The 20,448-nt window shown below is 38.2% G+C and overlaps 3 protein-coding genes across 5 annotated transcripts in view; 2 read left to right on the top strand and 1 right to left on the bottom strand.

Annotated features, from left to right (window-relative positions):
* LOC145470641 (ubiquitin carboxyl-terminal hydrolase 37-like) overlaps positions 1 to 9,993 on the top strand; it is a 33,130-nt gene extending 23,137 nt beyond the window's left edge. For all 3 annotated transcript variants that reach the window (XM_081454455.1, XM_081454456.1, XM_081454457.1), the window contains 6 exons: positions 1,969 to 2,026; positions 2,942 to 3,027; positions 5,469 to 5,547; positions 7,245 to 7,318; positions 7,991 to 8,055; positions 9,152 to 9,993. In XM_081454455.1, coding sequence (XP_081310581.1) covers positions 1,969 to 2,026; positions 2,942 to 3,027; positions 5,469 to 5,547; positions 7,245 to 7,318; positions 7,991 to 8,055; positions 9,152 to 9,209 — 420 coding nt within the window. In that variant the 3' untranslated portion in view covers positions 9,210 to 9,993. The remainder of the gene's footprint in view (positions 1 to 1,968; positions 2,027 to 2,941; positions 3,028 to 5,468; positions 5,548 to 7,244; positions 7,319 to 7,990; positions 8,056 to 9,151) is intronic.
* A 1,116-nt stretch (positions 9,994 to 11,109) lies between these two features.
* On the bottom strand, positions 11,110 to 15,318 carry LOC145470685 (coatomer subunit zeta-1-like). The gene is made up of 8 exons (XM_081454506.1): positions 15,295 to 15,318; positions 15,014 to 15,082; positions 14,027 to 14,108; positions 13,470 to 13,561; positions 13,233 to 13,366; positions 12,963 to 13,014; positions 12,414 to 12,452; positions 11,110 to 11,785 (listed from the first exon to the last, which is right to left on the bottom strand). The coding sequence occupies exons 1-8, from the start codon at positions 15,310 to 15,312 to the stop codon at positions 11,738 to 11,740; spliced, it is 534 nt and encodes a 177-aa protein (XP_081310632.1). The 5' UTR covers positions 15,313 to 15,318; the 3' UTR covers positions 11,110 to 11,737.
* Positions 15,319 to 17,440: 2,122 nt separating this feature from the next.
* Positions 17,441 to 20,041, top strand: LOC145470666 (D(1A) dopamine receptor-like). The gene has a single exon (XM_081454489.1). The coding sequence runs from the start codon at positions 17,444 to 17,446 to the stop codon at positions 18,488 to 18,490; it is 1,047 nt and encodes a 348-aa protein (XP_081310615.1). The 5' UTR covers positions 17,441 to 17,443; the 3' UTR covers positions 18,491 to 20,041.
* The last annotated feature ends 407 nt before the right edge of the window (positions 20,042 to 20,448 follow it).

The following is a 20,448-nucleotide window of genomic DNA, read 5'->3' on the forward strand; positions in this document are numbered from 1 at the left end:
TTTCTCTATCACATCAAGCTTCTCAAGTTCCTCTAGTTTGTCAACAACCTTTTGTTTCCTGCTGAACGGAATTCTTCGCATAGCTTGAGCAACTGGGGTGACACTTTCATCTACATGCAGTTTTAATTGGAAATTTCTCAATTTTCCAAGACCAGTAAACACTTGAGGGTACTTTGCCTTAAGGGCAGCCTTCTTATCAGTAACATCTTTGAGTTGACAAGCGTTCACAGAAACACCCACTTTCAAGACACCTAATTCTTCAGAAGAGCTCCTGCCCAGCAATGTGTCTGCGGAGCCTGGCATTACGAAGAACTCAGCTTTCAACGACGTTTGTGTATTAGGTACACTAATGTTCAACATGCATTTTCCTCTAAGCTTTAACGGCTGCTGAGATGCATAAGCATAAACTTTCCTGTCAGTCTCTAACAACTCTAGCTTTCCATTGGACACTTTATCAAACACTTGCTCAGACATTAAGTTGCAGGTAGCACCTGAGTCTATGATGACATTGACAGGTTCACTTTCAATCATAAGAGGTAAAGTGTTTGACTCACCATCTGAGGTGCTAAAGACATAGAATCCATCATCTTTACTGACTTCGCTTCCTTCCACGTCATCTTGGTCAGGCTGGTCGCCTATGGTTCGTACGCCTTCTCGTTTTCTTCCAGATTTGCCTCTTCCTTTGCCATGTTTATCCTGTTTCGTGTGACAACAGACCTCCATGTGCCCACGTTTTCCACATTTGCTGCAAGTATGGTTACGAGAAACTTTACAATCTTTCGCCATGTGACCTGTCTTATCGCATCTCCAACATTTGCCTTGCCATGGCTGCTTGCTCTTCGCTCCTTTATCGCCCTTACTTCGGTCTTCCCAGGTACCATTCACAGTTTCTTCGCTTACGAGAACCAAGGCATCCTTATGGTGATAGGTGCTCACGATTTCCAGAAGTCTGGTCAGACTAAGGTTTTCTTCGCGGTAGAATTTGCCCTTCAGTTCCTTATTCGTGATATGCGAAATCACAATATCTCTCACCTGGTTATCTTCTTCTTCACCATAGTCACAGTGTTCCGCTAAACTTTTCAAACGCGTAACGAAGTTGTTGATCTTTTCGCCCGGATTCGGCTGGCTGGCAAGCAGTTTTTGTCTCGCTAGAGGTACGTTCTTCTTCACTTTGAAATGGTCCGAGAGACACTTCATCGCTTTATCGAACTCTTTGTTGTCTCCTCGCACTTCAGCTGAATACGTTTTGAAAATTTCACGGACTCCAGGTCCTGCGAGATGTAGAAGTAGAGCTCGCTTTTGCACTTTGTCTTCAACCCCCGAAGCTGCCACAAATAGTTCGAACTCAGCTTTCCACTTGTCCCAGCGTTGAGCCAGTGTGACTGGTTCCCCAATGCAGTCGAAGGGAGATATGCACGGTAATCCACTTAATGTGACCGCCATCCTCGTCGCCAAAATGTGGTGTTTGCGGAACAAACAGAGACTGGATTTGACAACACAACGTTTTAATCCGCCATTCTAGATGGTCTCTTCTATTCAAGCACATGGTCACTTCCAAAGAAGGAAATACCATATATGGACATACACTACAATAATATGGAAATCACTCTCCAGCAGCTGTAACAATCACAGCAATTGTTGTGGCAATGGTCGCTGAGATACAGTAGACTTAAGTTCTATCTTAGGGATTGTAGTGATCATTTGGAAGCTGGTAGTTGTAAGGATTACTCAATTTTTTCCTGTAACAATCGCAGTGATCGTAGCAATCATATGGAAACCAATCTTAAGTCATGGTGTTGGTTAGTCTTTAACAAGCTAAGTTAAGCACCAAGCAATGCTTTGCATGAATTTATTATGAAGTTATTTGTAATGTACTGCTGGGCAATTTTTGTTTTCCACTTTGTTTACAGTGGAGACTAAAAATGCCAGCACTTTTTGTAATGTTTTCTTATCAATTGTTGTCTGTAGAGGAAGTCTACAGATGAAGATGAAGAACTCAAGAGAGTTTTACAGCTAAGCTTACAGGGTGAGATTATTTATTAAGAAGTTCACGTCTAAAAAATGCCATCATTGTTTTTGTTTTTGTTGTGGTTGTTGTTTCATTAAATTATACTTCTCAGACTGACCTGTGTTAGATCACAGCTTAGTCTTAGACGTGATTTTGTGATAACGGCAATGTCTGTTATGATATTGTCTTGATTTCTTTTAACTGTAGAGAAGTCAGTGCTTTCAGTAAGATTTCAAATAACTGGCTTCACTGCTGCAGCACCTATCAAAGAGCAATAAGAGAGGTCTATAACAAATTTTTCCAGAGGACCAACATTTGAAAACTCCTGACTTCATAGATGGCAGCAGGGTGCAAAGAAAATCAATGACACTTTGATTTACTAGCCCACCAAAAAACTGTCTTAATACCATGTTTAATAATTTTAATTATTATCTCTTACAGTGCTTGGGTAATTTGAATTTCCCTAATAAATTTGCCAAAAAATGGCATTTGCCTGTCAGGCAAGCCCAGGATAGAATTCACTAGCCTGACTGTAAAATCCACCTCTCCCAGGCTATTGGGTATGAGTTTCTTTTTTACGATAACTGCAGAAATTCTTGCGTGCTCATTGGCTAATTTTCATTGTCAATAAGCGGACAGACACATGAATTTGTAATTTATGCAATGCATTAACGAGTGAGAGCAGACGATTTGGCAATTTGTTATAATCATAAAAAAACAAATTGATGTCAGTTTTTCATGGGTCTGTCCTGTTATGCATGAAATTTTAACTGATGTCTATTTGTTAAACATGCTGTGGCAATTCACTTGCTTGAGCTCTAGTGGGTAGCGAATCTTATCAAAAGCACTGAAAATCCCAAAGAGCAAGTGTAACAGTGCAAATTGGTGGCAACTGTTGTATGATTTACCAGACATTTTTGTTTTGTTTTGTAGAGTTTGAAGAGCAAGGTTTTGCAACAGACCAGCCTGAATCACCAGCGGCAATGGATACAGAGAATTTAACAGATTCAAATTTTCAGGTATTTTTAGTGCAGAGTGCACTATTGGGATGGTTATGGGGGTTGCCTGCCGCTAAGGAACTAAGGCGCTATGGCGCTATGGCGCTATGGCACTATGGCCCTATGGCGCTAAGGTGTAAACTTTAATGTTTGTTTAATTAATTAATTTCAATTAATTAATTAGTCTAGAGGCAGGGAAGTAGTGGGAGTAGGGTGGGAAAGGTACATGTGTACTCTACGTAAAACACATTCCATCGCCGTCGCTTAACTTTGAACATCGCAAAGCTATATATTTGTTTCAGGTAACCCCTTGCTCTCCTTGTGGTACCATTCTCCTTAGAACAAAACTAATTTGCCCTAAACGCATGCGTAGATTAGTTAGGGTTCGTGGCCTCTATATTAGGTGAAGGATACATTGCATACGGAATCACGCACAAATGTTGAGTGGTTTTCCTTATGGTAGAGCTCAACATGTAAGACGCATGCGTTCTAGCATTGTTAGTGTTATACACTATCTTTACACGCAGTATTTTATATATCGTGTCATGTGACCAAGGACGGCAGTTATTTTTCAGGTAGCGCCAGTTGTCCCTTTTTATTGCAAAAGTGAAACGTTACTGTGGCTGTGTAGCTTTTAGAATTACAAACAGGTCGGTTCAACAGATATCATCTGCTGTTTTCAATCTACAATAGTGTGCTTGTCAGAGTTCAAATATATTGCTTCTCCTTAGCGACTTGTTTATTTCTTGCCTTAATTGTGTCTGTAAGAGAGACCAAAAAGTTCTCAAGTTAGTGGCGTTAATACTCTGCAAATTGTGAATTTGTAACAAAAGAAACCAGAAAAATGCTCAAATATTGCTGCAGACGCCGTGGCACCTAATGAAAGCGCAAATTAATTTAATCAGTCTGTGAGGAGACTCATTCATATCGGCCAAGTAGCGCTGTTTATCTTCAATACTTTTCGTTGAAAAGCTTCTCAGCCATCAATATCGTTGTGTTGTAATTTTGAATTGTTTTATTGTTAACAACAAAGGTGGCAACAGAAAAAGAAAGTGGTATTTCGTGACTATCTGATAATTAAATTAGTTCTTGTTCATCGGTAAAAATTTGCATTTTTAGTAAAACATCGTCTCTGTTCCGTTTCTTCATCACTACATCAGATATTTAACTTTCTTTCATTTATCTCCAAAAAACAAGGACATCTTCCGTATGTTTTGGAGAAAACAGGGGTTTCATATTACATGGCTTTGCGAGGAAAACAAAAGTATCAAGTTACAAAGTTGGCGTGAAGAGCTAAATTGTCACGTTTGCTGCTTCAGCGTATTGTTGAATTTAAAATGAACGAAAATCAACTTAAAGCACCAGTAGTAATTAATTTGTGCGTAATGTTTGGACCTTGAATGAAAATACAACCTTGAAACATACACACTGCAAAGGGGAAAGGCCGTAGCAGACTGCCAAGATAGACACAAACCGGAAGTGAACCGAGTAGGGGTGAGTACTTATGGGACTACTGTACCAGAGCTATCAATTGCGCTCTGCACTATCTGAGATTGTCTCACTAGTAATTTTACAGGTTGGTGAAGCTTTCAAACAGCAAATTATTTTTGGCCAAAGTGTTTTTGGTCTAGAATGTTAAAACTACATGTGGGCAAAGAACTTGGAAAAGCATGTTCATATTTACAATAATCAACTGTGAACACTTAATGAGGGTGGCAGAATTTAGAACATTTAGGAGAAATTGTCAAAGACTCACTTCTAACTGAAGGCAATACACTTATCATGATTTTAAAAAATCATCCTGTAGCACTTTTTTGTTCACATCTCTTCTACAGTGTATTTTATAGTAAGACTGTGTAATGTATATACAGAATAATACATGGTGTGGGTAGATGCGGAATTTCTCTTAGAGTGTTCAACTCAATGTCTTAGAAGTGAACACAGCAAACAAGTGAAATATAAAGTTGAACACAATAAGAGAAATTCCATATCTACAAGCAGCCATGTAGTATTTTGTTTATTATATAAACATACTAATAATGATATTTTTAACAATTTTCTGAATATTTCCAACCACTTTCTGAATATTTCCTAAGATTCTTCAATAGTTTTTGGAAAGCAACACAAACCTTTTCAGACCATTTTCCAAAGATTACCAAAGATAACTGAAGATTGCCAAAGACTTCCAAAGAAGATCTGAGGCTGTTTCAATCATACACCAACAAATTTGAGTACATTTAAATGGTCAAACATTACATTGAACATCACTTCATTGATATCACCACAGTGCATGAAACTATCATAATTTTACACATGTTCAATTATGGCTTTTCTTAGGGCTAGAAATCCTTGTAAAACACTGCAGCTTATATAATAATGACTTTCATCTTCTCAACACGTAATTTTATTTGTAGTTATCAAATTAATAACCTGTATTGTTACTATCAATTGTGGTTGGTTAGGATGACGAGGGAGAGCTTTCGACACATTCATACAGACTGGTTAGCATTGTCAGCCATCTTGGTACTAGATCTACTTCAGGTTTGTCCTGTGGCTTATTTTAATTAAGTACAGAGTTCTCAGATGTAAAAAAGTATGGAAATTTATTAGGGCAGAAATAAAGGCAAACACTCTAGACAAGTACCTCAATGTAATTTCTACTTTTTAGGGGTTTCATTAAGGGCCAGGCACCGGGCAAATTGACTGGCCGTGAGGAAGATTTTGACCACCTGGTTTGACAATCTAGGGAAAGTTTCTTTTATAATTAGAGTTCAGTTCAAAAAGGTTTTGCCTGCCTGTGAAAACCAGTTGCCCTTCTGCTCAAAACAGTAATGAAACCCCTGTACTTTGTGGCATTGTCGTACAGTGGAACCTCAATTTAACAAAGTCGCTGGGGACTGGCCAAATTTGTTCGTTAAATCAAGGGTTCGTTATATCGAGGTCATAGTTAATGATTGATTTGTAACACGAGTGACTTCTGTCACAAAATTCAATGCAGTTTTCATCACCCAAAAGTGCTGCATTCTGAGATGCAATTCATTAAGCATGGTGGCTTTCAATATCAATTATTTTCACTTTTAAGCAGTGGCGCAGCTTTTGTTTACAAAAGAACGGCACTTTCAGAGTAGCAATTTAAAAATGTTACAACATAGAGGTTATGCCATAAGGATTACAAGGATTTGTTGACTGTTGATCTGTTCAGCGTTTATCTTCTGTCGCGTGTTGACATTGTAATTTGCTATATCGAGGTAGATTTTACGTTTGGGCTTCCGGATTATTTTCATTATATCGAAGAATTCGTTATATCGAGGTTTTATTCCATACATTTTACTGTGACTTTGGCCGGGACATAGAATATTGCTCATTATATCTAGGACTTCGTTAAATAGAGGTTCGTTAAATCGAGGTTCCACTGTATTTCTGGTGTAACAGTTTTCAATTAGGTTCCAATTCTCAAATTGCAAAATTTTGGGGGCATGCTCCATTGGTTCTGTGGGAGGCGCATGGCCTCATGGTTAGTGCGCTCGTCTCTGGATCAAGCAGTCCAGGTTCAAGCCCTCAAGCCCTGGCTGGAGACATTGTGTTGTGTTCTTGGGCAAGACACTTTACTCTCGCAGTGCCTCTCTCCACCCAGGTGTATAAATGGGTACCGACGAAGTTAATGCTAGGGGTAACCCTGCGATGGACTAGCATCCCATCCAAGGGGGAGTAAGAATACTTCTAGTCACTTCATGCAACAGAAACCGAGATTAGCTCCGGCCTGATGGGCCACTTGGCTTGTATGCAGACTTTACCCATTGGTGCTGCATGCTACCCCGCCTTAAAAAATCCTGGATCTACCCCTGAATTGTACGTGGGTTGAGAGGAGCAAAATGTGTGAAAATCATGAGGCTTGAAGATTTCTTGTTAATCAAATTTCTATCAGTTTTTAATTAACATGAAATGTAAAGTGACGCTGACTTGAACAAAGGGTTTAGTCAGAAGGGATTAGTTATTTGTACATTCTATATTTTATGTAAATGGTAAAGAAATAATCAGAAAATAAATTATATTTATTTCAATATTAATTTATTCTGGAAGTGTACAATCATGTAAGGAAATTGGTTTTTAAATGTATGCCTTTTGAATTTAACTCCTGTATGATCCTGCATTATTGTCTTTTCATGTCATTGTGAAATGCAACTTTTAGGAATTTGAGAAATACTAATATTGTGTCTGACTTCTACTTTTCAATCCAGGACACTATATTTCTGATGTTTTTGATTGCAAAACTAAACAGTGGACAAGTTATGATGACTCTACAGCAACAAAGGTGACTCCAGTTCTGGACCTGTACCTGTTCTCTTGCAGAACAATATGCCTAGCGAATAATTTTACAAGACTCTTTCAAATATATATTACGGAGGCGAGGTGGCCTCGTGGTTAGTGCACTTTCCTCCTGATCTAGTGGTCCAGGTTTCAGCCTTGTCAGGGGCATTATGTTGTGTTCTTGAGCAGGACACTTTATTTATTCTCACAGTGCCCCTCTCTACCCAGATGTATGAATGAGTACCGGTGAATTTAATGCTGGGGGTAACCCTGTGATGGACTAGCATCCCGTCCAGGGGGGAGTACAAATACTCCTAGTCACTTTGTGCTACAGAAACCGGAGATAAGCACCAGCCTGTTGGGCCACTTGGCTTGTTTGCAGACTTTACCTCTGCCTTTCAAATATATACTTCCACGCGAGTTAGCTTGGTGCTATGGTTGGAATTCAAACTTGTTATTCCAGAGTCTTGTAACCATTAGGTCACCTTGCATTTTGTGGTAATTAAAATGCCTAGGGCTTTTTAGCCAAAGCCTTGTTAGAAGCAAGTGAATAAGAAGAAAGTGCCTAGGCCTTGATGTAAGGAAGATTCTACAATCATCAGTGGCTTGTAGTGGCACTAATAACAACTAAATATAAATTATTGCTCATTGCTTGCTTACTTGTGCTTAATTGCAGATTTCAGAACATGGTGTCCGGTACAAACGACAACATAGTGGATACATTTTTTTTTATTTGTACAAGTAAGTTCAATGGAGTTGTACATGTCAAGCTCTTGTTGGAGGGAATGATTGAAGTAATAGAGCCCACAATGGGAACATTTTAAATTTTAACCTGTGATCAGGCAATCCTTTTCTTCCTCATTTTTCCACCCGAAAAAACAGTGAAAAAACCCACCTAATCGCAGGTGAACCTTTTTAGGATCTTTTTGCCGTATGGACAACAAAGCTAGAAAATTGTCTAAAAAATGTTGAAGCAAAAATATTAATGAAGGCTATAAATTAGTGAAGCTTAATCTTGTTTTTTATCTACATACCAGCCCTTTTTTATCAACCACAGTCCATTTTCCCTGTTTATTGTGTCTGTGGAAGATATATTAAGTAGGATGGTCAACTGTGCTAAATTAGTACAGCTAGGTGAGTTGCAATGACTTATGAGTTAATATTGCCCCTTGGTTATGGAGGTAGCAATGTAGGCCCTCCCATCAACCATTAGGGACCTTACCCCAAACACGATGGCAACGGCAAGGAGAACATCACCAAACAGAAGATTTAATGAGCAGAACAATGGCTGTGCACATGCGTTATAATTCTTGGTACATTTCTTTGCCATCCTCTGCAAAACAACATGAAATACCACATTCTACGTTGTCTGGAGAACATGAACCACAGTGGCTGATTTTTCGTATTTCTATTTGGAACTGAATGCATTCATAGCATATTCAGCAGGGGCAAGTTTTGATACCAACAGACGCACTGGATAGTTAACAAATACGTAATGAAACACATTGTTTACTAGGCATGGTCCTCGTCATTGCTGTGGTATATGCGTAAGGTCCCTATCGTGAATGTGGGATAAAACACTCTGTGGGGTTTGAAAGAAACAGATTGGAATTTCTTTTGCCAATAAAATGAAACAAATATGTTTTAACTGTGGTACAGATATGTCAATAGTAGCAAGCTGTGTGGATGTACTTCAACATCTTGGTCAGCAATTCTGCTGGGTTATCCAATTAGTCACCTACTCCAAAAATATTACCACCAAGGTCAAAGCTTTGTTACAACCCTGCTGAACAGTTTAGATTGTTAAATTATTAATTAGTTTTGTATTTTCTTATAGGCAATGTGTAGATGCTATTGAAAATGCAAGCCCATGCAAGGAAAATTCACAGAGATAATAAAATTCAAAAGTAATAGCAGACAGTGTGAAATATTTGTCAAGTGTAACAGATTGGAACTAGGAAATGTGAGGGGCAATTCTTGTACATTTTTGGGACCACCTTGACTGGTTCATAGCAACAGCATTTAAAAGTGATAATTTGTGACCCTGATGTGAATGGCGGCCATTCATGGAATACATCGTATGTCAATGTTAAATTTAATGTTATATAAAGAATTGAAACTTTATTTTGTATGTAGAGAATGAGGAAATTTTTTGAAAATTGAAATAAGAATTCTTTGACAGACACTCACAGTTCAGGTAGAGTTGTTCATCCACATTAACATGCAACTTAGTTTCAAGGATCATTTTGCACACAAGTCAACAAAGGGTTGTAACGCGGGCAGTGGGACTCCCATGTCAGAGGATGGTGGTGCTTGTCTGAAATTTTGAAAAGAACCCCTAAGAGGTGCCAAGATCCTGGTTTGTAGGCATGGCTGGAAATGTTTTTCACCCTAAAGAGGTACCAACTCTAAAGCAACAAATTATTCCTGTCATATTGTTTTCAGCTCAGTATCCTAACAGGCACCGCAAAAGCTCCTGCTGTGGACCTTTTGAGGCTGAACACCCAAAGAGGTACTAAAACCTTTTTTTTAAAAAAAGGCCTGAAGAAAAAGGTATGATTAGCACCCCCATCCTATTTATACTGGAGTCTTCCCCGGGGTTGTAACATGCACAAAGTGCTTCAAGTTTCACAGACTCCTTGCTATTATTAAACCATATTTGATTGAAAAAAAAACAAACATTGCTGCGAACACATTATTGTAGATGTTTTTATCAGCCAGTAAATCTGTACCAAGGCATTATTTATTAATTTTGCTTTAACCTTTCAAGATGCGAATGTGAGACTCCTTAGTTAGATATAAATAGCAGAGGTTACAAAAAAAAAAATATTAGAAAAATTATGGATCATTGACTTAAAATCTGGGGTTTTGAAATTATACCCATGTCAGTTAAAACATTTTGAAGAATGTAATTTTAGTAAAACACAATTGCTGGATATGTTTGTTGTTTTGGATCTTTTTGCTGGTGTATTGGGTCTCATTGTTCAAAGTAATAATAAGATTACCTGGTTTACAATAACACACTGTACCTTATAAATTATCAAGGTAATATCTTAACTCTTTGGTTGTTTCCTGTATATTTATTTATTAGTCAAAGACCCACATTTCACCCTTGCTCACCAGAGTCTCCAGTAGCTCAGTGGTTAGAGCATCCGGCTAGATCACGGAGGGTCGTGGGTTCAAATCTCATCTGGAACTTGGAATTTTTTCCGAGTCGATGTGATTTCTTCATTCAGTATTCCTTATTATTATTTTTTTCCCTTATTAAAGAGTTCAGTAAAAAAAAGGAGTGAGGATATTTATCACAATCTCAGTTAATGGGGAACACAGATTGTTTAGCAAAAGTTTGAGGTCAAGTGATTAAATATTATTTTATGTGCTGTCAAGGGAAAGGTAAATTTTCAAGGAGGTTGGGGATTAAATGAAAGGATTTTCGTGGAACAAACTGATGATCATTAAAGGAGCTATGTCACAGTTTCTGCAACTTGAAAAGTTTAGCTAAATTTTTTTCAAGTTCAGCATTAACAATATTTTGTAAATCCATGTTCATCTTCTCCACCCTTAACCATCCTTGTTCCTTTATGGTTTATTAAAATTATCTCTTTGGTGCTTTTCTATCTCAGTAAACTACTATTTTCAAGTTTCCTTCAATTTAAATGTAATTTTGTATGTAGCAAAAATACCTCAAAATGCCTTGACTGAGCTCTTTTAAATTAACCAGGAGGAGATTTATGATGAGCATACATCATTTGGACATAACAATCTAATAACAGTTTAAGTCACACCACAACAAACAATAATAGTTTAAACCATTTGCATAGTGTTTTATTCTGAGCTTGTTCCCATTTCCAAATTTCTACATTCATGCCCTTTGAAAAAAAAACCTACATTTATGTTGAAAAATCAAACCATATGCAAACAAGAAAGGAAAATAGCAAGCTCATTCCTAAGGCCTTTTTTCCTGTCCTGAGCAGTGAAAGGGAAACAGGTTGGGAAAACAGAGTCATTTTTCATGTGTGAGCTGGGCATTATTTGTTTTATCTGATTTGCAAAATGCAACATTACTCAGGAGTAATAAATAATTTCAGTTCTGCAATGGAAAACAGGAAATTATATATTACGGAGTTCAGTATGACATATCTCCTGGAAAGCCATTATTTTGATCATCACTTAATCGTTCCTTTAACTACAACCAAGTTTATAATTATTCCATTGAAGAATGGAGAGAAACACACTGACAGTATCATGAGTTCACTGAAAAATAGCTCCACATAGCTCAAAGACATGCCCTCTTTCTTTTAAAGCAAATGTCCTGTCTATGTTGTGTACATCTGGTTTCAAAGGGCATTTGCAATTTAAGAGTTGTCTGACTTATGTTTTCTACATGTTAAAATAATATTAATTTGGGGGGTTTATAGCTTAATCACTTGAGGAGAGACCATTTCAGCTGATCTTTTGCTGTTTGGAGAACCTAGAGTGTGAAACAAACAGTGATCAGTTAAAATAATAATTACCAGACCGTATAATCCTAGTTATTAAGAACATTTAATTAGGGTCTAGTCAACATTGTATACAGTCATGTGTGCTTCCAGAAAAAATCTATACGCACCCCAAGGTAGCCTGCAAACATAGACGGATTTCTGGCTTTATTTGGTATTTTTCCATGGCATGAAACAAAAGCTGGAAATCGTCTGTGCTCACAGGCTAACCCCAAGGAGGGTTATTGGAAGTCCAAGGGGAAAGGGGAGATCTCTAAACATTTTTACCACTACTAATAATATAATAGTAAAAATCTTAAAGGAAAGTATGAACCAAAACTGGAATTTCAGGGGTGGAGGGGTTCAAACCAAAAACCCTCCATGGGAGGGGTATGACTATTTTCTGGAATCACACCATGTTGCTCTGGAGATTGCAACTGGTCCAATTGAGGTTATGGAATGTAAAAAGTTTCATGCTCGACAGGTGTTTACTACAGTGGAAACAGGGATGGATCTGCTTGCTTGGCTCTGGGTGAAATGTATTTTATGTTGATTGATTTTGGGGAAATAAGTCCTGAAAATGTGACACCAAATTTGAAAGCAGGATGCACATTGTATTACCTGTGCTACTGTTTGTTCTGTGATTGGTACATCATCAGTCTAAAAGTGAATAACAATATTTGTTTCAAGGGTTAGCTAAAAATATGTTGGGGACAAGTAAAACGTAGCCTTAGTAAAACACGCTGACCCAATGGTTTAATGGTGAACTGGACTCTAGATTGGGTGCTCTGGTCCCAAGCCCTGGGCAGGGTCACCATGTCGGATTCTCGGGTAAGAAGGTTAACTCTCACAGTGCCTCTCTCCACTTGGTCATCTAAAGGGGTACAGGGGTAACAATTTGATGGAATACCGAAACATCCAGGAGGTGTAGAAGTACTACTGCTTTCTTAATGCTGAGAAAAACTGAGATAAGTAACAGCCTGATGGGCCACTAGGCTCAAATGTAGACTCAACTAAATAAAAAAATCAATTCCAATCATTTCTTTTCAAGACGAACTATGACATAGCACCTCTAAAAACAGGATTATGTACAGTACTCATTTACTTGACTTTTTCTTATCAGAAAATATCAATGTACGTATGATTCTTGGTAGTTAAAAGAGGTCATACCTTAATGGCGACTCTTTGCATGATCGAGGAAGCATCAGATTCCAATATTACCCTGTGATTTGAATAAACACTGTACATCAGCGAATAAACATGATCACCATTTCTGATAAACTGGCAAATTCTCTACACCTTATAACAATACAAAGAGGCAAATTATGAGAATTGAGGACTACTTTAGGGACAAAGTCGTAGTAGAAAACCAAATACACCCAAAAAGGATTACAGGACATTTACAAAAACAGTAAGGAGAATATGGAAAGTGATACCTACCCTCCATCCACAATCTCGTCAACTATTGACATGACACCATCTAAATTGTCCATCAGTGCTCTCTTTTCCACATTTTTCCTCAGCATTTGACTGATTGCATCATAAAATGCATTTAACACACTTACAAGGATCAGCTGGAAAACAAATAAACCCCATTGAAAATTTCCTTTCAGTGTTTTCACATGTCTGCCTGTGCAGCAAAAGTCTCTCAGACAGTTAATAATTAATGGCTCTTACCTCATTTTCATTAGAAGAGCCCATTACATAAAAGAAGAGATCCACATTACTTCTGTACACACAGGTCAAGCCATCTAGCATTATAATTTCGGCTAAATGAAAAAAAAAAAATTTAAGATCAGCATATTGTTGACCCATGAAATACCATCAAAATTCTTTTAAGTCTCTCCCCCCTCCCCTTGCAAATTAAGGCTGGAAACCCAAGAAACTCTGAATAGGAAAACACTTATTTAGATGATGTCTCCCCACCCCATCCCCCCTTGCAAATTAAGCTGGATATCCAAGAAGATCTGAATAGGAAGACACTGATTTATTTCTCCCCACTCCAACCCCTTCAAAAAATAAAGGCCCATAAATATTTATCTCTTGAGGGTTAAACAGAGATTCAAATGTATTTAACTCCAAGGGCCTGGTCAGTGATTATTGGTTTAATGTCCACATTCATTCAAAATCTGCCTACCATTAGTTTTAAAACAGCTTAGAGCTTTACAGAGCCCTGAAAATGAAGATATTAAATAAAGGACATGTAGGTAAAATGATACAGAAAGGAATCTTACCATTTGCTCTATGTGTTTTACTGAAAAGATTCTTCTCAAACTCTTTTTGTTCCTTCGTTGTTGGATATGTATCGTCATAATACTATAATGCAATAGAACAGAGTGAGATATCAAAAAAATTGCACATGATCAGTGATTTGGCTTTAGGAGTGGGAAGGAGTATTTTGAGAAGAAAATAATACGTGGAATATAGATGCCACAAAACTGGGAAGAGAAACTTGTTACCTTGTAAAAGGTAATCCAAGACATACTGTCAGGCTGTATAGTGAGGCTGGTATCAATGGATGTTATTGACCTAGGATGTGGTCTGTGTTTTGGGGAGAAATATTGGTCAGGTTTTATTTTGCAAGCCAAAGGAACATTTTGCCAAAAAAAAAACCAAACAAAATGCCTCAATAAAATTTTTATTTCATATTTGGCTCATTTAAGACTTTGGTTGTCAACGACCAACTTTTGGTAAACATAACATATTTGTGCATTTTTTCAGCCACTTGAAACAAAATTATTAGCCACACATAACATTAAAAGGTTTCTACTCAATAGCAAACAGTTTTCTTTTATACGAGTTTAAAAAAGCTTCAAAATTGACAAAAGGTATTTGTAAGCAATCCATCTTAGTCCCTGCATTACAAAATTTTGACTGCTCAGGGAACCAATCAGAAAGTATCTTAGGTGAAGGTTGGAGGGGGGGTCCCCTGGCTTTCCTCTACACCATTCCCTGTCGGTCACGCGATGGAAACCAAAACTAACCTTCAAGAAGGCTAGCTCTAGTCTAATGTCTTTCAACAAGACAAAAAAAACTTTGATGGGAGGTAATCACTGAAGATATATCGAGAGATTAAGTTGTTTTCTGACCGTAAGACAAGGAACTTAAGTGTTTTCTTGCGAATAAATGACAAAGTTGTATGGAAAACACTAAATATCAATCAAAACTATTATGCTTGATTACGTATATATAAGCTTAAACTATCGGACATACAATCGTACCTTTGCTACAACTCTTTCACCATCATTGTCCAAAATAGCAATTGCTTTTACTGTGTACAAAGAAGCTTCCTATGACAAAAAATAATGAGAGAATTGAGTTCAGCTTACAATGGAAAAGCGAACTAAACAATTGCCCTTGCAATTAAAAATCTCGGGTCGATCGTTTAATCTTCATGCAGTAATCTTCCCTCCTTAGACTTAGGTTACTATCTGAAAGAAATGTATCGATGAATACACTTTATCAGTACAGGAATATCGTAGAAATACACCTCCTAACTTACCAGCACGGCGGTGTCCATATTGGATTTGGTGACGTTTCCAGTTCCAAGCGCGCAAGGTATGCTGGGAACAAGGCAAGCTTGCGGAGGCCTGGAAATGTGCTAGACATCGTCGGAAAATGCTCGGAAGTCGTCGGAAATCGAATGATGGGCAGCTCAGTAATCGAGCTTATTGTGTAAACTTGTTTGCTCTGAAACTTGTTTGTAACTGTACAGAAGCCGGCCCCTGGCTCGTTATAATAAGTTGGGCAATTTTTCCTTCATTCTTTTTCGCGTTTTAAAATGCGCTGCGTATAAAATTTGTATTTTTAATCTCAAACATAATATGAAAATGATGGGCTCCAGTTCTGATTGGGTCATCATAAGGAGGGGTTCAGTTCTTCAAAGTGTGGCTAAGACAACCCACATTATCCATCCTTTGGACAACCGGAGCTAGAAAAATTAGAGAACGAAGGATCTGCAAGAAAGTCTCCAGGCGCCTCATTTTGGCCTTAAAAAACGTTATTGCAATGAAATAAACCTAGGAACACGTTTTGAAGTGAGGTTGTCAAGGTATTGGTTTTCTGAGAGCATCCAGACATTCAGAAAATGTGACTGCTGAATGCCTTGGAGTCTACTGTGAGCGTGACGTCATTGGCAATATAGTCTCCTGCTTCGATTGACAGCAGTTAAAAACCCAGCCAATCATTTCACGTTTGATTTCCTTAGATATCGTAAATTCAATTTTGTTATTGGAATAGACTACTTTTCCTGGTAAACAGGTTTAAAAAACAGAACTAGAGAGTGAGAAAAAGAGAAATATAAAATGATTAAGAGGTACACTTAGATCCTTCGAGGACATTAGCAAAATATAAATCCGAATTTTGTTGGAAAAGTTTACCATTTTTACCGGCGCTTCTTTGTTGGTTTTAGCAAGGTGCAAACTTGAACAAGGCTCTAGGAAAAAAGAAAACACTAGAGAAAAGGTTTAAAATTGTTATTTAACCAAAACTTTCCCTTTCAGAGACTGTAACCTCTTGCCAAACGCCATTAAATGACTTCTCGACGTTTCACATATTGAAAAAGGTATATTTAGAACTTTCTTCGATGGGCCATTAGCAATATCATTTTGAAATAACACGACAGCTGTTGAAACCATAATTTTCTTATATGCACACAGCAGTCGATGATAAATATAACGAGCGAAAATGTCGTAAAATCATAGGTGCGTCTCGCATAGTTAATCTTTACCCTTGCAAATTTTCTTCGAAAATTTGACAAATTTCTTGAAAAACACATCGGGAAAAGTCTTTTTAAATTCAGTTGCAAGCCATCCTGCTGTTGAAAAAATCTTTCGCGACAAGGTTGTGAGAGGAACTTGCTGTGTTCGTTGAAAATCATCTCATACATTGACAGCTTGAGACAGTGTTTGCTGTGAGATTTTCCTCTTGAAGTTTATGTTTAGCGCTTTTGTGGAGATAGATTAATTTGCACCTCTAGGCGGAGCTAGATTATTTGCCCTGTCAACATTGTAATAATGATAGTAGAAGATTTAGGATCCTTAAAATTGATTTTGTCGAGATTTGCGCAGTAGACGGAAAAGTTTGGCAAGTTGAGTAGATTGCAAGCATTTGGTTTATGCTCGCTTTGAAGGGAACGAAGTCAAAGTAGAGCCATTGTTCCAGTGAAAGGGAAAAGAAAAGCCTGAGGACTTTTCAATCGCAGGGTCCCCTGACGATAATATTTCTGAAGTGATCGATTGGCAAATGGTTTCTGCGGCATAGGAAAACCGTGACTGAACAACAACTGATAGAAAGATTTGGAAAACTATTCAAGACATTTTGACAAGACAAATGTAATATTTATTTCCGCCATCCAGTAATTGCTATCTACCGAACAACGGATTGCTCATCATTAGATTGTCTGGCGCTATTGTAAGAGCGAATTGGAACTGAAAGCATAAAAGGCCACACCTGTCATTTCGTAATGACTTAAGAGCAGCGCATTCGAGCTGAAAGCATCCGCAGAAAAATCTCCGCACCATAAAGCTAAATTTAACACCCCAAGAAAAGTGAGCATTTGGTAGGTGCATTTCGACCGTGTTTGCCGTTTCGCATGTTCATCTCTTATCTGAAGCTTTTAAATTTTGAGCATAACAAGACATATATTCCTTATGGTTTTAACTTTTAAGATTCCATTGTTGACGCAGCGACGACTTCAAACTTCACCGATGAGCAACGAATCATCGCACGAACACGTTTTCGATTTACTTCTGTGCGAAGACGAGCTCGGAGTGGGATTTACAGTCGTCGGTTTGGTGTTCATGTTTTTCATAATTATCTCTTGCCTTTTTGGGAACACCCTGGTTTGTGTGGCGTGTGTGAAATGTTTGTACCTGCAGTCGTTTTCCGAACAGTTTATATTCAGCCTGGCTCTTTCGGATATCATGGTCGCGGCGTCTGTTTTGCCTTTCGACATAGCATATTGGATAGCATTTCCTCGATGGCCTTTGGGAGGCTATGTTTGTAATTTATGGAACGCGCTGTTTTTTCTCTTCCTGACAGCTTCAGTGTTAAATCTCACATCTATAAGTATAGACAGATTTTTGGCCGTTGTTTATCCACTTCGCTATAGCATATGGATGACACCGAATCTAGTTAAATTGATGATAGCAACTGTGTGGGTGTATTCTTTCGCCATCGCCGTTTTAATCTTCCTTCTCTTAGACCCGCCGGAAGGTCAAACGTATAGCTTTGATTTAAATCCATTGTTTCATGGTTTTCTTCTCATCGGAAATGTTATTTTTCCATTTATAATTATGATTGTCTTGTACTCTAAAATTTACATTATTGCAAAAAGGCACGCAAGGCGTGCTGGGATGACGTCATCAAGTGCGAACACGTCATCGCCGACAAGGCGTACGAACAGCTTTGCGCGGGAACTGAAGCTCGCGAAGACCCTTGGGATTGTCGTGCTCTGCTTTGTGATCTGCTGGTTGCCCTTTGAAATAATTAACGTTGTAATTCTCGTCGATAAAGGAGTGACGACTTGCGTGGTGGAAATTATTGACACTGTCGCTTGCTGGCTGGCATACCTTCATTCTTCCTTCAATCCGCTTGTGTATGCGTTTGCTAGTTCAGAGTTCAGACGAGCGTTTAGAAAACTTCTGTGCAAAAGAGAGCGGACAATTAACTTGGATGATAATAGACAGTCAAAGTAATGCCGCTGGACAAAGAGCAGTCGGCTCAGCCTCTGCTTTAAAACCAGAAGAAAGAGTCGAAGAAAGATAGATCATTCTTCGACCTCGTCCCGAAGGTTCTCTCCTCGACGATTTTCAAAATAGAGGTTCGTCGGGAGAGAAGGCCTGTTTTCTCTCGCCGGCCATTTTGAAAAGTAGAAAAGAGCTTGGGGACGAGGTTGATCATTCTTGTATTAAAGGTTTTATAATTGAGGCTTTGACTAAATGATAATTTATTCTTTCTTCTTACTCGTTTGTTTGCAAAACTTGGTACAAAACGGGGAAACCTACATGCGGCCTGTGACATGGGCTCCTGGCCATGACTGGATGCACGAAACTCCTCTTGGAAACCAACAGATAGACTTAGGAATCCAGCTCTTGTGGGGTTGATTGGCTGAAAAGTTTACGAACGACATAAGATAGGCAAAAAGTTGTTCACGCGTTAGTTAGCAATCTCGTGCCCAGGGTCTTCTCTACTTTTCAAAATGGCGACTCGTCGCCATTTTGAAAATCGTCGAGGAGAAGACCCTATAACGAGGTTGTGGTAGTTGACGCTTAGAAAGCCACAAAGGAAAACCCGAACGTACATCATATGCAGTAGTTACGTAACGCTGCCGTTGGCCGAATGTTGATCGTGAGTATTTATTATTATTCCTATTGTATTTATTATATTTCGCATTTGCCTTAGTTATGCATATGTATCACCACGCTAAGCGATTTGCTTACATCCGTAAAACAAAAATCGCGCCACTTTGTCAGCCAATCAAAAGTAAATCCCAAACCAATTGCGGCTTGCTCGGACACGTTTTCCCGCGCTTTGTGTGTGCTGCATGTATTTACTTTAAGTTTTGATTGGTTCATTGGATTGTCTGTGTAATTTGTGACTAGCCAGAGTTGATTTTATGACAACCAGTTGAAAACTGCTCTAAGGGTTTGTATAGGAATTGATGCCTAAAAAGACAATCGGGGTAGTTGAGCTGAGTAGATCAATAAAATACCCTTACTTTTGTCTTTTCCGTAGCCTGTTGAATGTCTTGAGTTTTACAGTGTGTTTGAGCGATTTTCCTGGTTCTGTTGTTTCCTCGTCCTCGGAGAGTCCTCAGAGGCTTCGATCCGTTTGGTCAGCGATTCTTGGTGCTGACCAAAAATCGAGGCCTCTGGGGACGAGAATCAAAAGGAAGGACCTGGGCCCCAGTACATGTCTAATAGAGGCTGAACTTGTCAAACTTGCGTTTTTCGTTTCTGAGAATGAGAATGGTGACGAGAATTACCGACTTCTGGAAGCAAAATCACCTGACCTCCCAGGGGAATGGAGCAGAAGTCATTCAAATTGATCTGAAAATGCCGAATATTTCTAGGCAACAATACCCAATAACTATAATTGAAATTCTGTTTATTGTTGGTAGTGACTAAAACTAAATTACAATTCTCTGAAGGCAAACAGATACTTTTCTCTTTACGGCGAAAAAAAAGTTCTTTATGGTCTTATAAAATTATTTTTTCTTTTCTTGCAGTTGTACACTGGTTCTTGAAAGCATATAAATCAGTCATACTCTTCGTAATTTCAAAGACTTCCGTCGACCAGACATTTCTTACGTGCAGTCTTCATTCTTCTCAGTTTTTCTGGTCATAACACCAAAATCAAGTTACTATAAAACGATGTGTTAGACATATAATGGCCATTACAGAAGTGTCGATTTATTATTATTCATTAAATTATAACTAAACTTAGTGATAACAATTGCGTGGTTTGTTGAAATAAAAACGACAACTTAGACAATTAAACCGAAAAATAATTTTGTCTTTTCAAATCACACGCAGCGATGGTAAAGAAAAGCTATTTAAAGTGAAAAATTCAATTTATAGCGCGTCCTGAGTTTCTCGGTTCAAATTAATTTAAATAAGAGAAAAATTGACCGGAAACGATTATTTAAAAAGGG

The sequence above is a fragment of the Orbicella franksi genome, chromosome 15 (assembly GCF_964199315.1).
Source record: "Orbicella franksi chromosome 15, jaOrbFran1.1, whole genome shotgun sequence".
Classification (NCBI taxonomy): domain Eukaryota; kingdom Metazoa; phylum Cnidaria; class Anthozoa; order Scleractinia; family Merulinidae; genus Orbicella; species Orbicella franksi.

Bases quoted from the DNA above. Each gene is read 5' to 3' on its own strand.
- LOC145470685 (XM_081454506.1), bottom strand. The intron at 13,367-13,469 runs GTAAGAGCCATT...TTTGTTTTCCAG, and splicing joins GCTCTTCTAATGAAAATGAG to CTGATCCTTGTAAGTGTGTT. The intron at 11,786-12,413 runs GTAATACAATGT...TTCACACTCTAG, and splicing joins CAGAACAAACAGTAGCACAG to GTTCTCCAAACAGCAAAAGA.
- LOC145470666 (XM_081454489.1), top strand. From the start codon at position 17,444: ATGGTTTTAACTTTTAAGATTCCATTGTTGACGCAGCGACGACTTCAA.